Source organism: Poecilia reticulata, chromosome 12 (genome assembly GCF_904066995.2).
Source record: "Poecilia reticulata chromosome 12, P_reticulata-male-v2, whole genome shotgun sequence".
NCBI classification, from domain to species: Eukaryota; Metazoa; Chordata; class Actinopteri; order Cyprinodontiformes; family Poeciliidae; genus Poecilia; species Poecilia reticulata.
The window spans coordinates 23,540,244-23,563,025 of NC_088841.1; the positions used below are offsets into that span (position 1 = coordinate 23,540,244).

Sequence of the window (22,782 nt, forward strand, 5' to 3'; positions counted from 1 at the left end):
GGGAACTACGTATTTAATTTCCCTTTCAGATTAATAAAGTATTTTTGAGTTTCAATTTAATTTGAAAATAAAAGACCTGGGAGAGATTTTTTTGCTAAAGACTTGAGACTCGACTTGGACTCCTGATCTAATCTTAGCAGCAGTTTTTTTACTTTATGTAATAAAGAGTGAAAGGAAGTTGGTGCAGACATTTTATTGTGAAAGGATGCAAATTATTTTTAGTCAGTGATGTTGTTGGATGTTAAAGGCTACGCTAAATGTAGCTTCATAATAATGACCATTTGAATGTTATTCCAACCAAACCTTAAATGGATCATTTCAGAAGAAAATAAACATAAATTACATCCGACATTCTCTCCATGTCGAAGCTAGCTTGAATTGCAAGCACACTTTTAACTGTAAATATCAAAATCAAAGCACTTCCTGTCTCACCCAGAAGTTATTTTTATCAAGTTTCTCTTCATGTTGTTTTTATCAACGACCTGTTTTTATCAACGACCTGCAGTTACTCAGCAGGTCGTTGCTAGGTAACCAGAGATGTGGTGGGGGGGCTTGAAACTGCTTCTTAGGCAGCATGCTGTTGCTAGGCAACCAAAGAGCGAGTGAGACAGTAGATTCCACTAACCTAGCTTAGCTAGAAAGTCTTTCCTTTGCCTACATCTCCCAGAATGCCGTGCGGTTTTATTTATTGACTACTGAATATTTTCAGATGTATTATCCATCTATTGATGTTGATCGCATGTCTATTGCGATATGTATTATTAATTTGTCATCCAGCTCTGGACTCAAAACAACAATATTATCGTTTATCGCCATAATTAGTGGGACATTTTATCATCTAGCAAAATTTGACAGCACAGTAAAAACCAAACTGTTTCCAGGACTGATCCTCAAACGGCTGCACAAAGCCTCACAGTGAAGCTGCTCCATGAATGAAAACATTTCACCACCACAATGTCCCAGCAGTGATGTGGGCTGCGATACAAAAGGTTTGTGTGTAAATTGATTCAGAACGTGGGCCAGATGCCAGGCCTTTGATTATGCGCAGCCAGCTCTGGGATCAGGAGGTGTTCCTGTCATTAGACGACACGGCGCTCCTGCTGGGGCTGATATTCAAAGAGCTCCGGCTGGAGCTGCTGCTCAGTCAGCTTCCTGCTGCGCCGACATGCTTGTCACCGCCAGGGATCACAAGCAGAAGGACAGGAGAGGATCCTGGAGGAGTCGCTGGGCGTTTGTGAGCAACAGAGACATGTTGAAAATATTACTCACTGTCCACCGAAGAGCTGCATGCCGAGCAAAGCGAAGACCACGATGAAGAGGAAGAGGAGGAAGAGCAGGCTGATGATGGACTTCATGGAGTTGAGAAGGGAAACGACGAGATTCCTCAACGAGTTCCAGTATCTGAGAGCAGAAAGAAAAGCGTTGAATAAAAGGGTCATTTATGCAAAACAAACAGAGTATCACTAATTCAATATGTTTTTTACTTAATGAGCTAATAAAATATATGGTGGAAAACAAACATCATTAAGCAGTTTTCCATCATTATTTTTAACACAATCCTTTGGTAAGCTAGCTGTTTGAGCTAACGCCACGGCAAATTAACGGTGGTTTACATGCAGTACTTGGTGGACCAGTAGGGGGGCGCCAGTGGTGCGGGGACCACATATTGAGAAACACTGATTTAAAGTGACAGAAACCCTAAAACATCTCAAAACTGGCAGAACTGATCAGACTAAAATCTCATTATCTTGATTTTGGGTAGAAAATGCCCATAAGCCAACCTCTTCAAGGAAGCATCACAGGTCACTTTTAATGTCCCATCAATACAGATTCTCTTTCTCTTTGAAGAGAGACAATGTAGGACACCCAGAGTTTGAAGCAAATCCAAACATGCTCTGAAGGCCTAACAAGCCATCAGCTGCCAAGTGCACAAGAAGCCAAATGTTTGTTTGCCGAACAGAAGTCGACCTGACAGCAGCTTTCCTGAAACAAACTCACTTGGTGACTTTGAAAATCCGGAGGAGTCTCAAGGCCCTGAGCACGCTGATCCCAAACGATGCTCCTGGTTTTATCATGTCCCAGATGACCTCAAAAATACTTCCCACGATCACCTGGACACAACGGAGGAGCAGATGCTTTTAGACCTGATGAAGAGAATTAACCAGCTGCAAGAAAACGAGTCAGATGTGTTCAGAAAACTCAGAGTGCAACTTCCTAGAGCTTAACCTGGTGATTCTTTTATTCCTGAATGTTTTGTTTTGTTTTTTAGGTTGTTTTCACACCTAATAGTTTGGTAGATTCGGTTCAATTGGGAATCAAATCTGCAACATCTGTTACATTTTCAGCTGCTGCGGTTCTGTTTAAAACCAAACTAAGTGAAAATGCTGTTCCCCTCCTCGCCTGTGGGGGCGCTGCCCCAACAGCCACTGAAGTAAACGACACAAAAACCTCTGAGTAACAGATTGAGCACAACTTCCTGCCTCACAAAATGTAAACAAAAATGGAGTAGGGTCAGATTTTAGCGGTTGTAGGATTAGGAGATGATTCTCATGCTAGCGCTAATTAGAGTCCTTGATTTGGCTGTATTTACCCAGAATGCACTGCGCTGTACTTCACTTGAGGTTAACAGATGCATTCGAAACGCACCAGAGTTCATTTTAAGAGGTTTTGTATGTGGACCAGAGTTAAACATTTTGGTTTCATATGTGCAGTTTTGCATTTAATCAGCTGATCGGATTCTTCCTGCTGTTTTTCACAGCTACGTATCAAAGCATCAATGCTGATCATAAATGAGGCTTCCTATCAGTTTGGCCAGACTAACTGGAACAAGCCGTTAAAATTGTCAAAAGAATGAAGGAAGCCAGTTTGATTCCAGCCACTTACCCCAAAGTCAAAGCAGTTGAAGGATGAGTGGAAGTAGTTTCTGGCTCCGAGGCCGTACATCTTCAAGGTCATCTCCGTCAGGAACAAACCCAGAAACACCAGCTCTGCTGTGTCTGGTTGCAAATGAAACTTTTAATTAACGCCATCGTGAGCGCCTGGCTTTCGTCAGAAAGCGTGGCTGTGGTGATCACTCACAGAGCGCCCTGGTCAGCCAGTCGGGCTGGTCGTAGTGGACGATGGCCACGCACAGCGTGTTGAGGCCCACCAGGCACAGAACGATCCAGTAGAAGCTCTGGGCTTTCACCATCCGCCGGATGAAGAACCGGAAGCGCTTCTCTTTGCGCCGGAAGTAGGACGAGCTGTCCATCTTCCCGCCGCTTTTCACGCTGGCCCGGCCGAACGGGGAGCCGGGGGGAACTGAAACGGTCCAAAAGCACGACAAATAAAATACGTTTTCATTCCAACTTCAACTCGACAAACTGAATTTTATTCAAGTCAAGTTCATCATAAACGGGAAACAGTTGTTCGTTTTAGGAGGTAAAACTGCAGGAGTCGACTAAAACACTGCAAAAACACAAAATCTTACCAAGTATATCTCTTTAGCTTTGAGCGCTAATGTCTATTCACTTGAAAAAAGACAAAAATCACTGATAAGTAACTTTTCAGCGAGAGACAGGAGCTTGTTTTGAGAGAATAATTCCTTAATATTGATTTTAAAAAGTACTACTTCCACTGGCAGATTAATTCACTTATAACATGGGAAAAATGTTTAGTTACAAATTAAATAATTGACCAGCGGAACTGGAACTGGGTTGCTAGGCAACGGGCTGGGCTGGGCTGGGCTGGCGTTGCTAGGTAACGATTCTGAAATAATCCGCCAGTGGAATAAAAAAATGTTCTTCAATATTAAGGAATAACTGACTCAAAACAAGCTCCTACATCTACATTTATAAGTTTAGTCTTATTTCAAGTAAACAAGGATAAAAATACTGGGTAAGATTTTGAGTTTTTGCAGTGTAATCAAACTGGGACTAGACAAATTGGTTTATTAAGGAATTTTGATCAATAAGGTCAATAATCAGTAAAAATTTGAAATGTCTTTCAACAGTAGAATCACTGAACAAATGGAGAGAGTTACGGTCGTCAGTATCTTCACCCAATAATTAAATATAAATCAATCTTTAAGTCTTATGTCATTTTTTAGCAGTTAAATGTCCAAAAACTGCAAACCAAAGTAGTGAGAACATCCAGTGTCATCACTACTCAACTTATCAAGCAGAATAAATCCTAAAGTTCAGGTTTTCTTGTGAGACTTTTAGCCTAATTTGATAAACGGAGGTCAAAAGGTCAGAAGCTTGTAGAAAACTGGCTGCTTTTCTGTAAGAGGCTGTGAACAGATGGTGTCCTTTGACCTCCAGATGACCGGTTTACAGCACATGAGCCTTACCAACAGAGGACATGTCAGCAAAGGGATCGTCGCCCTCCTCCGCACCAATCAGATCGTTTTTACCCTTCTTGATCTTCCCTCGCTTCAGAACTGCAGAAACAGCAAAGAACACAGAGGATGGAACTCAGTTTGGTTCTGTTAATGAAGGAACTAATGAAGAGCCAAAACAATCAGCACAAAAATAACTTTTAAAACGGCTGCTGCAGAGTTTAAATGGAGAATGTTTTCAGACCAGTAGAAAATAGAATCTGTATTCAGGTAAAATAAATTCATTTTGACAGATTTACAAAACTGTCAGCAGCTGGTTTTCAGCTACTGATATAAAAAATCTACAGACCACTACATTGTTAGCATTAGCACTGTGGCATCGTTAGCAGCAACAGGAAGTTAGCATTATTACTGTGGCATTATTAGCAGCAACAGGAAGTTAGCAAATAAATACAATTTTGTATTTTTGTATTTGCTTCAAGGCTGCACAGTGGCGCAGTTGGTAGATCTGTTGCCTTGCAGCAAGAAGGTTCTGGGTTCGATTCCCGGCCCCGGTCTTTCTGCATGGAGTTTGCATGTTCTCCCTGTGCATGGTGGGTTTTCTCCAGGTACTCCGGTTTCCTCCCACAGTCCAAAAACATGACTGTCAGGTTAATTGGCCTCTCCAAATTCTCCCTAGGTGTGAGTGTGTGTGTGCATGGTTGTGTGTCCTGTGTGTCTCTGTGTTGCCCTGCGACAGATTGGCGACCTGTCCAGGGTGACCCCGCCTCTCGCCCGGTACGCTAGCTGGAGAGGCACCAGCACCTCCCGACCCCACTGAGGGACAAGGGTGTTGGAAAATGGATGGATGGATTTGCTTCCTGTTTCAGTAGCAGAAACAGGAAGTCAGCAGTAGAACTGAATCACTAGCAGCACCAAAAAAGTTGGCATTAGTTCTGCAGCATCGTTAGTAGCAACAGGAAGTTAGCATTAGTACTTCTGCATGGTTAGCTGTTACAAAAAATTTAATTGTGCCTGCAGCATAGTTAGCTAACAGGAAGTTTGCATAAAGCCAGTTGGTAAACACAGGAAGTGAGGTTTATTCCTCAGCCCTTCTGTAGTAAAAGCATCTGCTGGGTTTCCCAAGCGTCTCTGGAAATCACTAAATCACCTAATTTGCCTAATTGGTCATCTGCTTGTTACTGTAACGGATGTTGTGGAAGTGATTAGCGGCTACGATTATTTATGTCAGCAGTGACTCATATGCCACCAGTATTACTGTCTTCCTAAATCCCTGAGTCTGACTGACACGTTGCTCCATTACTCACACCTGTTATTTATCTGAAAGAAACCAAACGCATATTTTCTGCACCAACATCACAGCCTCATTTCTACAGCTGAGGATTCAGACGTGCTAATCCTCCGTTTGTGACTAATGGAGGACAGAGGAGCGCTGGCTTCTGCCGCTTTGTGTGTGTGGAGAGTGTGTCTGTTTTCTGGCAAAAGCATAACTGTGTGTGTGTGTGTGTGTGTGTGTGTGTGTGTGTGTGTGTGTGTGTGTGTGTGTGTGTGTGTGTGTGTGTGTGTGTGTGTGTGTGTGTGTGTGTGTGTGTGTGTGTGTGTGTGTGTGCGTGTGTGTGTGTGTGTGTGTGAGAGAGAGAGAGCATGGGAATGCATTTAAACAATCCAATCAGAATACGGCTGTAAATATCACATATTAACCCCAACTCCTTCACATCAGGCTGTAAAATCTGAATTTATCAGCAAATTTCAAGTTTACAAAAAAAAGCTGAAAAAACCCCCCAAAACCTAAATTTGTTTTTGTATCATAACATATACATTGATATTCTCCATAGCAGGAGATTTTACTGGTAAAATGATTTTCTAAGTATTTTTTCAATCTCAGAAAAAATATTACTCTCATTTGTCAGCCCCTCCAGGAGTTTGTGATTATTATGCTACTTTAGAAATATTTGTTATATTTCTTCTTTATTAAGTCCAAACACGATAAAAGAATGGACTCAAACATTTTTAATCTTTAAATTTAAATATTTTCTACCACAACTATCATAGATTAGAACTTTATATAAATTACGGCTCAAACAGCAGTTTAGTAGAAGTAAGAAATACTGCCACCTGCAGGTGGGAGTTGGCATCACTTCAACCAAACGTTTTTTAACATTTTTGCAAATAACCTCACAATTATTAACGAAAAAATGCTGGAATCTGTTGTTTCCTTGATAGAAAACGTGTGTTTTCTATCAACGTGTGTTTTCTATCTATATATATATATATATATATATATATATATATATATATATATATATATATATATATATATATATATATATATATATATATATATATAAACTGGAGGAATTAATTTATAGTGCTTTGTAATAATATTCATATAATTTGAACTTCTGCCCAACCACAAACTTCAATTAGTTTTCTTATGATTTTAGATGATAGACCAACACAAAATGGTGGATAATTGATAATCTGCAGGAAATGTAAGCATATTTTTAAATTTCTTTTAATTAATATCTTAATTTTAAGAGAGAACAAAGGTGCATAAAAGGTAAAAAGCAAATATTTTTGTAAAGATTTGCAGATTTGAGGCTGAGGAAATATTCAAAATTATGGAAAAACACTAAAGCAGAAAATCAGAAGCACCTTAGATAAAATCTTCGAGGTTTAACCGAGGAACACAGAGTTTATCTTTCAGGAAGTGTTTAAAACTCGGCGGTTGGCAGCAGAACGCAGCAGAGCATCTCTGCAGAAACACATTTTCCTTTCCAATCCTGAGACGCTTCAACGACCTGCCAAGAAAACTGGGAGAAACGAGAAACCCTCAAAGGAAGGTGCCGAGGTTCTGGAGCCGGGTCGTCCACCGCCACCCAAATCAGGTTTATTCATGTAATTAGGATGCGTTTTACTTATGTAAATGTAATATTTGATTCTTCTGTTTTCAACAAACCAATCATGATTGGGTTTTTCTTAACAGAGAGACTAGATTAGGAGGAAAAAGTCAGCTGGTTTATGCACATTTGAAAGCAGATGCTCGGTTTTCACCTGAAAGGTTCTGTTTCCTCTTGTACCAGGCGCCGTCCATCGGGGCCTTTTCCTCAGCAATCTCATCTTCTTCTTCTAGCAACACCTCCTCTGCAGCAGAGGATCGGTTTGTCAGATTCTGCTCTTATTATTGACAGTCCGGTGTTTCGTTTCTGGTCTCTCACCCGCCTTGCAGATCCACTCCAGGTAGCCGGTGAGCTCCCGCTCGATCTGCTGCTGTCGCCGGAGCTTCAGGAACTCCTGACGCTTCTCCACTCGTTCTCGCTCTTTGGCAAATTCTCTGACAAGAATTTACATTTTTTTTAAATAGACAGAACAGACTGCATTTAAGAATGAATTATTAGCTGGGCTGCAAATGAAGATGGGACTGATATGGTTTATTAATCTAAAGTTTATTGATTATCTTTCCACCAAGTGTCCATTTACCTAAATACATTTTAAACAATCCTTTTTTAAAATATTATGTTACAACTGTAATAAATACTGACTGAATAAATAGAAAATAGTGATGTTATCACATTCTAATGCAACAAACCAGGACCATGTTAAGTTGCTGAATACAAAAATAAAAGGTAAAAAGAGTAAAATAGAAAAACACTAAATCCCCCATTAATAGAGATTTTCAGATCTACTGCCACTGTGTGGCTGCTCTTAAAGAAAAATTAAAACTCAAAAATTAAACTTGCTTATTGGCATACTGTTTTTTTCCCCATCATGTTACATTTCTTTGTAGTTACATCTCGTTTTTTCTCGTGATATTCTCGCCTTTGTAGCACATCAGTAGGTTTTTAATAAGGAATTGACGTTGCTTCGTCATTAAGCTGCGCTGAATTAAGGTGAAACTTGAGAAATGCGTCTCGACTGTTTATATTTTTAAACAGAACTGAATGAAGATCATTTTTCACATCACAACGGACTCCGTTTGGACCGTTTACCTGTTCCGTTCCGACACGGCCGCCATCTTTTTTTCTTTACCAAGAGCTCCGCCGAATTAAGATGAACAGTGGCGCCCTCTGCTGGATTGTTGCTAGAATACAACACTAAAAAAATATCTCAGCAGACGCTATTAGCTAATCAATTGGAGCTCAATTTAACCCAGTAAACCATTAATTCCTAGTATTTACTCACTAAAAATGTAGAACTATTTAAACGGCGGATTCCTTATACTCAGCGGTGTTTATGAGGTTTTGTCTTTATTTTACTGCTAAAATGTGACGTTTCTCTCCTCTTTTATTCTGCAGCATCACTGATCCATAATCCACACGGCTTGAATGAAAAAAAACTGACTCCGTTTGGACCGTTTCTCTTTCCCGTTCTGTTAGCTCCGCCATTTTTGTTCCTGTTCAAACGTCTCCGCCGATTCAAAGTGACCACAGGCGCCCTCTGCTGGATGGCGGCCAAACTACAACACTGAAAGACGGTCTAAGCGGACATTACCACTTAATCGATTGGAACTAATTTTAATATGACAAACCATTAATCATAAATCGATTCACTTACAGAATAATAAATATAAACATATTCCTTCTAAGTGGACTTACCCTGACAGGACACCAAGCACCAAGTTGAGCATGAAAAAGGAGCCAATGATGATGAGAGGGATGAAGTAGAGCCAGTTCCAGTTGTTTCCCACTGCATCATTAGTCTGAAAACAATTAAAATTTTATATGTAGTCGGTTACAAATGTTATTTATAGGAGTAAAATAATTACACAGACCTATATTCTGCTACTCGCTCTGTTTTGTCTGAAGAAAAATCTTTCATGATTGTTAAAAGATGGGCAACATTCCTTTTCAACACAAACTGTCACAGTTTTCCTCCGAACAGCAGCATCTAACTCTAATTAAAGTTGTTCCTAATAATCCGACATTTTAAAACCACCAGCTGCCACATGATAACATGCCGTATTTTTCCCAAACTAAAAGGTTTTCTGCAGAATCAGAGCTGCTGTTTTCCGCAAACATGTCACTGCAGGATTTCTCTCAGCTGGAATTAAAAGTATTTTGACATTTTTTATCTAACAGAGAAAACAATGAGTTCACACCACATGAGTTTTAACAGCAAGATTTTCATCAGAACATAAAACAGGAGCATTTTATCTATATTTTATCTATACATATTAAAGGTTTCAGTTTGTTCATTGGGTAATTAAATTAGGGAATCAAATACAAATTTAAGTGAAATACAAAGTGAAATCATAATTTTTTAAATTACATTTTTGCTCCCTCTGCTGCTCATTTGAACAGACAGGCTTGGATTATCATTGTATAAGCTAGCATTAGCATTAGGCTAGGTTAAAAACTAGCATGCATAGGCTTATCATCCATCGGATTGTCACCATTGTTCATGAACATAGATGAGCTAGGATTAGCATTGGATATTAGTGTTAGGCTTGGCTAGGTTAACAACTAGCATGCCTAGGCCAGTCACCAAGTGGCTTGCCTACTTCCTCTGCTATTCATTAGCAAGGATAGACTAGCATTAGCCTTGACTAGGTGAAAAGCTTGTTATCTGAATTGCCTACGTAATACTGTGCATTAGCACAGAAAATCTAGCATTAGCATTGGGAGTATTAGTGTTAGGCTTGGCTAGGCTAACAAATAGCATGCCTAGGCTGGTCACCCATTATATTGCCTACTTCCTCCACTGTTCATTGTAACAGATAAGCTAGTGTTAGCACTAGATAGGCTAACATTTAGCATACTTTGGCTAATCACCTGCAATTTGTAGTTGTTTTTTTTTTTTTTAAGAAAATGCTTGGCATACAATACCTGTGAGTATTATATAACAATACCTGTCATATGTTTGCACTGCTGTGTTCTTATAACGGTTTATTGTAAATTCAGCGGGACATCAAACATAAACATGGTGAAGCCCGAGTTTGAGTGGGGTAGACGGAGTCCTGCTAAGCTACAGGAAAGATGCTAATCCAAACCTTCTTGTCCAACATCAGCGTCTGACCTCATAAATGTAAAAATGGTCAGATAGTCCCATAAAATTATATGGTGAAACGCTTTGCAGAACCGTTGAAACAGTTTGGGCAGCAATGGATGGACCACAATTCCTCTGAACCCTGTGGATTAATGGAATCACGTCTTTTATACATCTGCTGTCCTACATGTAGAAATCTACAGAAAAAAGCTGCAAACAAAGCAGGCGCTCAGAGAAATGTCACAGAGACCTCCATTAAGGCTCTCAAATGAGTTTGTTTTTATTTTTTTGTCTGCTTCAGTTTTATTACAATCAACATAAAGTGGCCTGAAACACTCCTCCCACTCAGCGATGGTGTGAATAACAAGCAGTTTTCATCTCGACTTTTTCAGGCAACGGTCCAGAATTTGTCACATTTTGCCCTAAAAGACATTTTCCTACAGTTTCTCTTCAATTGTCTCAAACAGCCTCGGTTTGTTTCTGCGTTGCAGTCGTGCCTCAGGAACTAAACGTCCTCCGTGCCTGAAAGCTCTTCGGTGACACTTTGCAGACGGCGATGTCAAAGTAATTGTGATGGCAGGTTCCGGCCGACCCGATCAGTGGGCTGCGGTTCTGTATTATGCACCGGAGAATCAGGGATGAGAGAATGAAAATGTGCTGCAGCGAACCCTGCAGCCCCCGCTGTCAGAGCAACAACCACCCACCCGGAAGGATGAACGCCTGGCTTCGCTTCTTTTCAAGCGTTTCATCACTTTCTCATCATCGGCTTGTTTTCTCCTCCATCTTTGAACTTAAAGTCATTCAGTTCGACACGTACATGAATGTCTGTTCTGCTTCCTTCTTCATTAAGCTGAATTCGGGTTATAATTTGACAATTCAGGGAGGTGAAGGTCTGGAAAACGTGACGGTGTTAAGCAGCCAATTTAAACCGGAGACCAGAGGGGAAGTTTGTCCTTTCCTCAGACTGGATGACGGATTCAAATCGGACATCAGGGAAATAACATCTATTAATCACACCATGAATTAAAAAGAGCTCATTATTTGCTCTTTTTCTACCAAGAACTGGATGATAAAAGTCTTCAGTCTGGTGTTTTGGACTCAACTGGACCTTTTTAAGAACATTGTTGCTTACAAAAACGTAATAATTCATTTTATTTGTTGTTTCATTTATTTACTTTGGAGATTTAAAATGTCTTCCAGTGCCAGTGTTAAATGTTCACCGGAATTTAAAGTTTGTTGTACTTCCATTATTTAACACTATCAGTATTTAGCCTTGCATAGGCTTAACAATGGTCTCAAAACACCAATATTATCGTTTATTGCAATAATTTCTCGGACAATTAATAGTCCAGAAAAAATTGCTACCAAATGCGACCAAGATCTTTTCACCCCCCCAAAAAAATGAAATTCCTGCCTCTTCCATGGGTGGAACTAAATCTGGTATCTGATGGTTTTCAAATCAGTCCGAATGGTCGCATTTTATCCGACTTTTACTTCGTTGCTCCCAACAAAATCAATAAGTATTTGCACAATCACCCTCTCTGTTCTTACTCATTTTTTTGTCGTGCTATGTAAAATTGACTTTTTCAGATGATTATAAATAGAAATCATTTAGTCTCCATGGCAACCATTCAGTGTTACAAACGGCCCCGCCTTGTGGGCGCAGCTCCTCCTGATAGGTCACAGAGCAGCTGTCCCCTACTCAGTCCCTTCAGACTAGCCAGCAGAAATTAGCAAACACCTGGTGGAACTACGCAGAAACGACAAAAAGATCCCGTCTCATGCTAAGGTTTCTCACACAGAGCTCACTTTGAACACCAACTGGCCTCTCCCTGCATTGGAGAAGCACAACCCGCCGCCCTCAGGAGCAGGAATAGTGAGGAAGAGAAGATAAAGTGAGACTCTCTCTTGTGTCATTTTGCACTTTTACACTCAGCCAGCAGGAATCGAGTGCTTTTCCTCTGACATGGCCTCAACCTGGCAGCTTCAGCAGTTCAACCAGTTCATCTGAGCAAGCAAAGACATTTTTCTGGGAGGTTTCCTAGATCTGATGATTAAATATAATTCTACGGGCCTCATACTAACACAGTTTCCTTAGGATGTTGGACATTTTCCAAGAACACCTCTGGTAAATATTTGGCAGTGTAGCAGAATATTTAGGTTTACATTTGACCTCCGTAACGATCAGCATGCAGGAGTATGGAAGGAAACGTGAATATCTCGAGGACATCAGTGAAGGACACCCATCATTTCATTTCATCATATGTCACTTCATGATGGAGGTGTGATTATCAACATAACAAGCAGCCTGCGGCGCCGTCAGGAAGACACATCTGAGGCGTCGTTAAGGTTCAAAATACAGATACAGGCAAAGATTTTCTGAATAAACTGGGCCAAAATAGCAAATAAGCAGTTATTCTGACAGATCGAGCTAGTCTCTATGTAGCCTCACACTGATGCCTTAGCTTTTAGCTTTTAGCATTTAGCGTGAAGAACTTTTCTATAATTCATTTAAGAAAAAGGAGTGAAGGATTCAAGGCATGTTTACTATTATAATTCCTTCAGTTTTGCTGACTTCTAATTGCTGCACTTTGAAAGATGTTCCCTGATTTCAAAACTTTAGATGTAATTCCAGTGACCAGTTTGGTTACAGAGTGGATTCAACCTCCAGATCAACATCAAATCCCTTAGATATTTCTAAAAGTGAAAGTAAGAAATGATGTTAACTGGGAGTTAGCATCACTTAAACCTGATGTTTTTAACATTTTGCCAGAAAATTTGCAAAAAGCTCACAATTATCCGTTGGCATAAAAAATAGTGGAGGGATCTGTTGATTTTGCGTGAATTCCCATGATGTAAGTGTACAGACAAAATCTGCAAAAATAATAGGATAATGTGTCCCACTGGAGTCGACAGGGCCACATAAAGAGCTACAGTGGACCGGATTTGGCCCCCATGCCTGCTGTTTGACCCCTGTAACAATAGATGGAAATACTTTTCTGCAATATTTTCAAAATTTGCATGATAATTGGGTAAAAATATGGCTACTGTGGGTTTGCTTTCCTGACAGTCTTTCAAGTAGGGCTGGACAATTAATCAATACCAATATATATCACGATCAATATCAACAGATGATACAGCTGATAGAATACACAATAATTTCACTGAACCGCACAGAATTCTGGGAAATGTAGGGAGAGGAAAGACGTTAGCCGCTCAAACTCTCAAAGCTAGCTAAGCTAGGTTGGTGGAATCAACTGACTATCATTCTTTGGTTGCCTAGCAACGGTCTGGTGGGTCAGAAGCAGTTTCAAGCCCCCCCCCCAGCTTTGGTTACCTAGCAACCACATGTTAAGTAGCTAGCACAGCAGCAGTTTTACGTTTCCCCATCGCGTCTCATAACTGCTTGAAAATAAAAAATAACATGTGAAGAGAAAACTGGATAAAACAGGAAATGTCACGACAACAGCTTGGTAACATTTCAGATATTTAAAACAAAAAAACTAATCAATAATTATTGATACCGACTGATATGAAACACTTGTACTGTAATAAGTTTTTCAGCCACATTGTGATCTGTTTTCCAAAGACCTGCAGCCTCCGTTTGGCAGCTCTCATATCCCGGATTTAAAACAGAAACGAAAAAGGCAAAAAGCTGCCATAAAATTTGGATTCCAGGGTGACAGTTTTTACTCCCACTCCCTGCTTCCGGATCAACCATCATCACAGAAATTCAGGAACAAGGAAAGCCTGCTGGAGGGACGACAGCTGAAGCGCTAAGTGACAGAGCTAAACAGCCGGGGCGGCACGCAGAGCTGAAGATCTTTCATTAGAAAGACGGGGAATCTATCAAAAGAGCCGCCTGAATGTGAAGCTAACGCTAATCCGCCTCCTGGGGAGACGACTATTATCTCCAGACTTTGGAAATAATTTACCGCAAAGTAATTTCAGTGAGATTTATTCAGCTTTAACCTTAACTGCGCCGGTTCTACATCCGAATAATTATGTTATTTTTGTCTGAATTTCCATTTTTTAAAAAGCAGGCAAATTGTGTTATTCATGCCTGAAATTGGTCATATCAAGTTTTAAACCATGTAACAGTATGACTATCGTCACATAATTTCACCCAATTAAGGATAAAAAGTAGTTTTTAAATTACAATTTTAATTTTTTTAGGAGGGAAACGACCCAACATGACCTTCAGTAATTCATGAATCAACTGCAAGTAACCACAATTATTTAAATTTAACCACTTTTAGAACATTTACAGCTCGTTTGTCAGGTACAAAGTAGTTTTAGAAAATGTCTTAAACATACTTTTCATGTTTAAAGTTGTTATTTTATTATCTTGGTGTAATATTTTAACCTGAAATGGTGTTTTAATATGCTGTAAACAGAAAACCATGATATTTATGGGGCACCATTTGAAAAATTACACAGTCAAAAAAAGTAAAAACTAATTACAAATTTTGGTTTATTTAACCTTTCATTAAACAAAAGACAAATTATGACTTTATTTTTCAAAATTATATTTTCAACATGCTAAGTATAAATTTATAAATGTCTTAATAGTTAAATCAAACTAAATGTTCAATTTACAAGCTAAATAATTATTTGGAAATTAAATATTTATCTTAAGAACTGAATATTTATTTTGGAGCTAAACATTTACTTTGTAATTTAAATATATTAGTTGCAAGCAAAATATTTAGTTTCCATTTAAATAGCTTGCTAGTTAAAAATGTAATTAAAGTGCTTGCTAGCATTTTACGTTAAATATTTAACTTAAAACTGACATTTATAAATGTAAATAACATTGTAAAAATATCACTTTGAAAAACAAAACTACATTTTTTTTCTCTTATGAAAGGCCAAATAAACCAGAATATTGTAGTAGAATTTTGACTAAATGGCATTCCATACATAATCAACAGTAATAAAAGGCTTGAAAACATTACTCCACAGAATGTGCTTCACTTAGTGCAATAAATTATGTTTTTAAATAATATTTCAGCTGTTCAGAGGCACATGTCATAAAACTGAAGGTTTTAGGCTACAAGTTTAGAGTTATTCCTGTTTTATTGATTTATAAATCAAATTAAAGCAGTTTTCTCAGGAAACGAGAAGCAATCCGAGAACCTGGACTGTTTAACTTCTGTCAGCCTGGACAGAAAATATAAAGAAATGACTGTTGACTGAAGATGCAGACATTTCCCACAAGATGCAGTAAACTAGCGTGAAGTCTGACGGAGCAGACGTAATTACCGCAGCGTCTAATTTAAAGGCGGTTGTTGGATCCTCAGGGGAGACGGCGGATATGTAATGAAATCACGGAGCATGAAATATGCATTGCTACATATCGACAGTGAAACCGCCCACAGATCCTGCTGCTGTTGCTGCTCACAGCAACAGTGTGAACCGGAGCAGCACGTTTCCACGTTTTACCAGGAATCTACGGCTACAAGAAGAAACAGAAACGACCTGAGAGAAGTCGACCAATTTCTACCAAAATTGGTGCCAAACGTTTGTGCTGCAAAGATTTTTATTTGTGCCGCTGTGATTTCAAAGATATGAATAACTATCCATCCATATTTACAAAATCAAACAAAGCTGGTGTCAACCAACATTTGTGCTAATTTATGCTGCAAACTAGCGCAAAATTTCTTATGTAATGCTTTTACTTTGTAGGTATTGATGACAGTTTTGTGCTGCAATTTTTTTTAATTTTACTTCTTTTGTATTAATTAAAGTTTAAAAGCCAAAAGGTCAACCAGACGTCCTCTTTACACAAATCAAACAAAATTGTTTGTGCCGCTATCATTTTAGATATTGACAAAAGCCTCCAGCTGTCATCAACCAGCCAGTCCACATTTACAAAATCAAACAAAATTTGGTGTCAATCAACTCTGCTGCGTTTGTGCTGCTTTTGCTTTGAAGATATTAATGAAAGTTTAAAGGTCAGAAGGTCAACAAGTCCCCAGATATAAAATCTAAGAAATTTTTGTCAAACGTTTGTGCTGTAAACATTTTAATTTGTGCTGCTATCATTTTAAAAATAGTAAAAGAGAAAGTTTCCAGAGGCCATCAGATGTCAACCAAACCTGCATTTACTTCATTAATATCTTCAAAACAAAAGCAGCACAAATGGAAATTTTTGCAGCACAAAAGTAGCTTAGAGTTGTTTGACACTAATTACGGCTGGTTGAACTTTCATGACCTCTGGAAACATTTATTAATGTCTTTACAAACGGAAATCTTGGTTGTAAAAACTTTTGACACCAATTTCATTTGATTTACCGAAAGTTGACCTTTAAACTTTTAATAATATCTCCAAAGCAAAAGCAGCAGAAATTGACATTTTATCAGCACAAACGGTTTGACAACAGTTTTACTTGGTTTGAAGAAAGTTCACTCAGGTAGAGAAAGGTTGGATCTGGACACAAACAAACTGAAACATTCGGCTCTGGAGTTTTTGGCATCACTTCCTGGACTTCAGCTGTTAAAAACTGATGTCGAATCCAAATGTTTATGTGGATTTTTTCCACATTTTTTCTCTGAAAGTGTGTTTTAAATGCATAAAAAATAATATACGGTAAAAAAAAATTGGATTTAATGGTAAAAAATGGATAAAGGTTGGTGCATCTAGGTTGAGCTAATAGTTAGCATCCCTTTGCTTCAGTGAGATCTGATAAATTCTGCATTCCTGTCTTATTGCTGCACATCTTTTCACACGGCACTTACAAAAATACTAATTTTGTTTACACACATGCTACTTTGAGCCTTTCAAAGATTCCTTGGCCTCTAAATAAAAGTGAGTTTGTTACTCTGTGTTGAGTAAAGCAGCAGGAATCATGCAGCAGATAGACGTGTGGGCCAGAGGGCGACTCTGGTCCAAACACTTTGCTGATTTTAGTTCTGCTCCAGCGGCCCGCCTCGTCCTCCAGGCGACTTGGTTTGTCTTTTTAGAGCTGCTGAGCTTTTTTCTTGTTATACTTTTGTTTGGCCTAAAAAGAGAACGATGTTTAGATAACCAAACGGTTCGGTAACAGAAGGAGAGTCGGACTGAGGAGGGCGACCCAGTGACCCAGTTGTTTAAATGATACAAACCCAGAAACGGCACTGACTTAACGACGAAGAGCGAATAAATACATCAGAACGGATCAAAATAACGACAATCGGAACAAAAACTGATGAAAATGGAAATTATAAAACGATTCTTTGGGATTGAAAGAAAACTGAAGCAGCAGAATCATCACCGTTAAAATTAATGAACAATTTTAACAAACAACCAGCAGGGAGCACCAAACTGTTGCTATGGCAACCAGTTAGCTCCCTAAACAAGGAGGATGGATGGATGAACAAATGGTTGGATGAATATGGTTGGGTGAACAGATAGATGAATATGGAGGAAATGGAGGTGCTCAGTGCAGCTGATTGGCCAGCTGAGGCTGCAGCTAATTGGCAGGCTGAGGCTGCAGCTGATTGGCCGGCTGAGGCTGCAGCTAATTGGCCGGCTGAGGCTGCAGCTGATTGGCCGGCTGAGGCTGCAGCTAATTGGCCGGCTGAGGCTGCAGCTGATTGACCGGCTGAGGCTGCAGCTAATTGGCCGGCTGAGGCTGCAGCTAATTGGCCGGCTGAGGCTGCAGCTGATTGACCGGCTGAGGCTGCAGCTGATTGGCCGGCTGCCTCTGTGACTCACGCTGTACAGGACGTCCACCCAGCCCTCCATGGTGATGCACTGGAACACAGTCAGCACGGCGAACAGGATGTTGTCGAAGTTGGTGATGCCGAAGTTGGGCCCGGTCCAGTACTCTTGGCACACGGTGCCGTTGGGACAGGTTCTGGCCGGCGACTCCGACCCGCACGGCCAGTCCACCACTCTCTCAGCTAAACGACAGAAACAAGGACAGAAACACGACCAGAGTGAGTCCAACGCCCTGAAACACGTCAGAAACATTTAAACCAAACTGAGACAGCAGTTTGGACCAAAATGAAAAAGATTATTTCCTCCATTTTGGCTCGGCTGTGAAGAAAAGGTTAAGTCATTTTGAAACACCAGAAACAGATTCTGGTTCTGAAAGGTGACCGATCCTTCCTCGAACAGGTTGCGATCGGTCTATGGCCGTACAAAACATGTTCATTACATTTTTTTTGCATGAAATCATTCTTACATAATGAGATTTTAGCTTTTTAGGGGCTCCTGTCACTTTAAATCCAAATGAGCTGCTGCTGGCCACGCCCCATACATGAAAATGGCTGCAACTGGATGGGGAAATATATACCCGAACATCTTTGAAAAGCAGAAGTAGAGCCTCCAGCACAATCAACAAAGATGCAGTAAGTTATTTCTGGATGGTAAGTCAACAATAAAATACTTGTCTTTTCCAGCAGCCATTATACAACACATACAGCGGTAAAACCAGCTGACCAAATGAGCTGGACCTCTGCTTTGGTTGCTAGGTAACGGGTGGAATTCTGCTTGTGTTGCTAGGCAACGAGCTAAACCTGCTGATTCGTGACTTTACATTCCAGAGGAATTTGAAACGGTTCACCAAAACACATTAACCTATTGTCAAAAAAACATCTGAATGTTTTTTTAAAGCATTTGTGAGACCCCCAAAAAAGTACAAAAATGTGAAAAATGCAAATTTTGCATAATAGTTACCTTTTAAAATTCCAAAATTCCCACATAACTTTATATTTTAGTTACTCAGTACTTCAGTCGTATTTTTATGACTAAAAAGTTGACTAAATTCTTTTTAGTCTCTTGAAAATACTAAAAAGACTTTTTTTTACTCAAATAAGAGTAAAAAAATAAATTTTTACTCCTGATTAATCGTTTGGACGGTTCCTTTTTCCTTTTCCTAGAGTAAAACCATGCAGGAGTATTTCATGTTCTGACCTCCAGGCTTGAAGCAGGACTGGTGGAACTTGCCCATGTAGAACTCGACCCCGATGATGGCGAACATGACGATGGCGAAGAACAGCAGCAGGCCGATCTGCAGCAGCGGAACCATGGCCTTCATGATGGACTTCAGCACAACCTGCAGGCCTTCGCAGGAGAGCCAGGGGTCAGCACCACAGGGTGTGTGTGTGTGTGTGTGTGTGTGTGTGTGTGTGTGTGTGTGTGTGTGTGTGTGTGTGTGTGTGTGTGTGTGTGTGTGTGTGTGTGTGTGTGTGTGTGTGGTGGACTTACTGGGAATCCCGGACACCAGTTTGAGGGGCCTCAGCACTCTGACGGCGCGCAGCGTTCGCAGGTCGAAGTCTGAACCGACGGTGGCGAGGATCCTGACGACACAAAGAACAAGATGGCCGACATGATTCAGAACCAGCAGGACCTGATATGACTTTTAACCTTCTGGACAGCGAGTGAGTGAGAGAGCGAGTGAACCAACCAACCAACCAACCAACCAATGAACCAACCAACCAACCAATGAACCAACCAACCAACCAACCAACCAACCAACCAACCAACCAAAGAAACAACTAAACAACCAAACCAACCAATGAAACAACCAACCAACCATCCATCCATCCATCCATCCATCCATCCATCCATCCATCCATCCATCCATCCATCCATCCATCCATCCATCCATCCATCCGTCCATCCATCCATCCATCCATCCATCCATCCATCCATCCATCCATCCATCCATCCATCCATCCATCTTCCCGTTTATTTTACACCTCATCACAAAAAGTTGCATCTTGTTTATTCTTAACATTTTTTGTACTAAAACAGTTTTTATTTTGCCTCCATCTTGTTCTGTCTCTCAGTAAATTAAAAAGTTTTGAGTCCAAAATAAAACCTTAAAACATTTCAGCAGAAAACATGCAGCCTAAAGGTTCGCTCACGGCAACACAGACATGAAGCTCATTACGTCATGTGCTGTCCACTTCTGCCTTCACGCATGTGTGTGTGTGTGGGTGTGTGTGTGTGTGGGTGTGTGTGTGTGTGGGTGTGTGTGTGTGTGTGTGCGTGTGCGCGCGCGTGTGTGTGTGTTCGTGCTGTGGCACAGCTGGCAGCCCTCATTACAGCCTCAACACACAGAGGGAGACTTAAGTGCTTCACTGAGACACACAGAAAACCAGATCCTCCAGGCTGGAGACTCAGGGAGAGGAGGAGGAGGAGGAGGAGGAGGAGGAGGAGGAGGAGGAGGAGGAGGAGGAGGAGGAGGAGGAGGAGGAGGAGGAGGAAGATGAAAATAGGAGTTGATTTAAGGAGACAGAGGGTAAGTGGATGCAGCCGAAGAATTATAATAATGTGATGTGGAATCAGACACAGAAACGTTCCTGCACACTTTCTACGCTCCAAGCACAAATTGATCGCTCCATGATTTTACAAGAGATTTTATTCTGCTGCCGCTAAGCCGCTAAGCTAACGGCACTTTATTTATGAAACGCTTTTTATGCACAAACCCAACTCAGAGTGATTCAGATAAAAATAAGAGCCAATATTAAATAACATCCCAGATAAAGAATATCACAGCACTTTTATTGGTTTAGTCAAAGTATTTTCCTCTGCAAAGTACATTTTCTCTCATCTGTAGTTGCAATAAGTGCTGCAGAAGATTTTAGAGCAGTACTGTCCAATTTGTTGTTGTTTTTCTTTCTATATAATTTAAAAAATGTTGTTTGTTTTTTTTATCTGGTAAATTGACATTAAACTAAATACACCGAATCTTGAATTCAACGAGTAAAGTAATCAGATTTCTACAAGCAAGTGATGTGTAAATCATTGTAGATTTAAAACAAAAAATGTCTTGAAATTTTGCCAGGTTTAAAAAAAAAAATTTAAATGATTGTATTTACACTCATGGTTTCTAACTAGTAATCATAAATTTACTTTTATGATTAGTGTTTTAAAATTAGTCCAACACATTCTTTAGCTAGCAGTAGCCAAACTAGCTTTATTTATACTGGTGGAGGTGTTTAGCTTTACAGTCCAGGTTGGGCAGCAGAAAGGAATGAAAAATGAATGGAAGTCAATGCAATGTTGTTGTGAAGATGGAACGGTGTAATTTATTTGTGTGTGTGTGTGTGTGTATTTGTCCATCAGACGAAGATTTAAACACATTGCGGTCATGAGTTGAAGAGGAAGCCGTGACTTTTAATATCCTTTTATCGTGTCTGTAATACGTCCATGTCAGAGGCAGAGACTGGCTCAGGAAATATGGAGGTGATGTTATTGGATGTCACAGGAGCAGACTGAAAGCTCGCTGGGCAGCAAATAAAACTAAATACAGCAGCTGAGGAGCTACATACAACTACAGAATGCAAATAAACTGCTCTCAATCAGTCTCAATATATTTCTCTAAATAAAAATAGATTTATTGTTAATCAGAGTTAATTACACTTCCATTAAGGATAATGGAGGGAACGTAACAGAGCTGGTAATCACCATAATCAAGAAATCATTTTAGAAACAATTAAATTAAAGGCCATTTTCTAGTGAAATAAAACACAAAACAAACAGAAAACCAAATATGACAGTAATTTGACTCCAGTGCTTCAGGGAGGAAAAGAAAAAGATTTCTGATACAACTCAAACAAAATCTTAATCTTTCCATATTTGCTCTGTTCAGGTTATTCTTGGACAGTTTACTTTGTGTTTTGGACTAAGCAAAACTTTACTTTTCCTTCTTATACCAAAAACAAAGTTATTCTTCCACATAAATCCTCCCTATTGTCACAGCTGCAGCTTCTGGGGAAGGAGTCGTCACCAGAAGCTGGTCAGCCAATCAGAAGCAGAAGAGACAGACATTCTTCAGGCAGTTCTTACAGGTGAATTTCTAAATAAACACGATAAAGTAATTCACATATGTGAAGATATCTGAAGATATTCAGACAACACCTTCTGAGCCCAACACTTCCGGGTCATAAAACATTCATATTCTGAGCACTTTCTGGAGGGCAAAAAAGCTGTTTGCTAACAATGACTAGCATTAATTTATCCGTTAAATTATCATCAGAACGCACAAAATCTTAAATGCACCCCTGATGTATAAAATAAAAAGGGATGCAGTGCTTTGTTTCTAATTGTCAACACTATGACAACTAGATAAGATCAGGAAAAAGTTCATTTAAAAAAATGGAGAAGGAAGTAGGTTAGCTATGCTAGCTTGACTATGACATCCTTAACATGTAGATGTGCTGTGGAATTCTGTGTTTCGATTCAGTTAGAAAAAGGGCAACCTAAACACCAACTCTGACAGATTATGAGTAGATCCGCTGTTTATATTAGCTAATCAACCACCACAGTGTTAGCTTAGCTAATAGCAGCGGTAGCTGCAGCAGAATTGTATCAATTGTAAAATAAACATCGAGCCTAAAAACATAAAACTGCAACGGACTAAATGTTGTGTTCTTTGTGTGGGAAATGTTTGCGTGTTGTTTGGTGTTGAATCCTGATATGCTAGTGGAGCTGTTGTCAGTCCATTGCTATGGTAACGGCACATAAAAAGAGAAAAAATAGA

The 22,782-nt window shown here is 39.8% G+C and overlaps 1 protein-coding gene across 9 annotated transcripts in view; it reads right to left on the reverse strand.

Moving 5' to 3' along the window:
• LOC103473951 (voltage-dependent N-type calcium channel subunit alpha-1B-like) overlaps positions 1-22,782 on the reverse strand; it is a 123,758-nt gene that overhangs the window by 56,082 nt on the left and 44,894 nt on the right. For all 9 annotated transcript variants that reach the window (XM_081613837.1, XM_081613835.1, XM_081613831.1 and 6 more), the window contains exons 4-14: positions 19,500-19,591; positions 19,206-19,355; positions 18,003-18,190; positions 8,914-9,017; positions 7,537-7,652; positions 7,373-7,462; positions 4,331-4,420; positions 3,079-3,300; positions 2,884-2,996; positions 1,999-2,111; positions 1,270-1,401 (exon numbers count right to left, since the gene is read on the reverse strand). In XM_081613837.1, the coding sequence (XP_081469963.1) occupies positions 1,270-1,401; positions 1,999-2,111; positions 2,884-2,996; positions 3,079-3,300; positions 4,331-4,420; positions 7,373-7,462; positions 7,537-7,652; positions 8,914-9,017; positions 18,003-18,190; positions 19,206-19,355; positions 19,500-19,591 (1,410 nt within the window). The remainder of the gene's footprint in view (positions 1-1,269; positions 1,402-1,998; positions 2,112-2,883; positions 2,997-3,078; positions 3,301-4,330; positions 4,421-7,372; positions 7,463-7,536; positions 7,653-8,913; positions 9,018-18,002; positions 18,191-19,205; positions 19,356-19,499; positions 19,592-22,782) is intronic.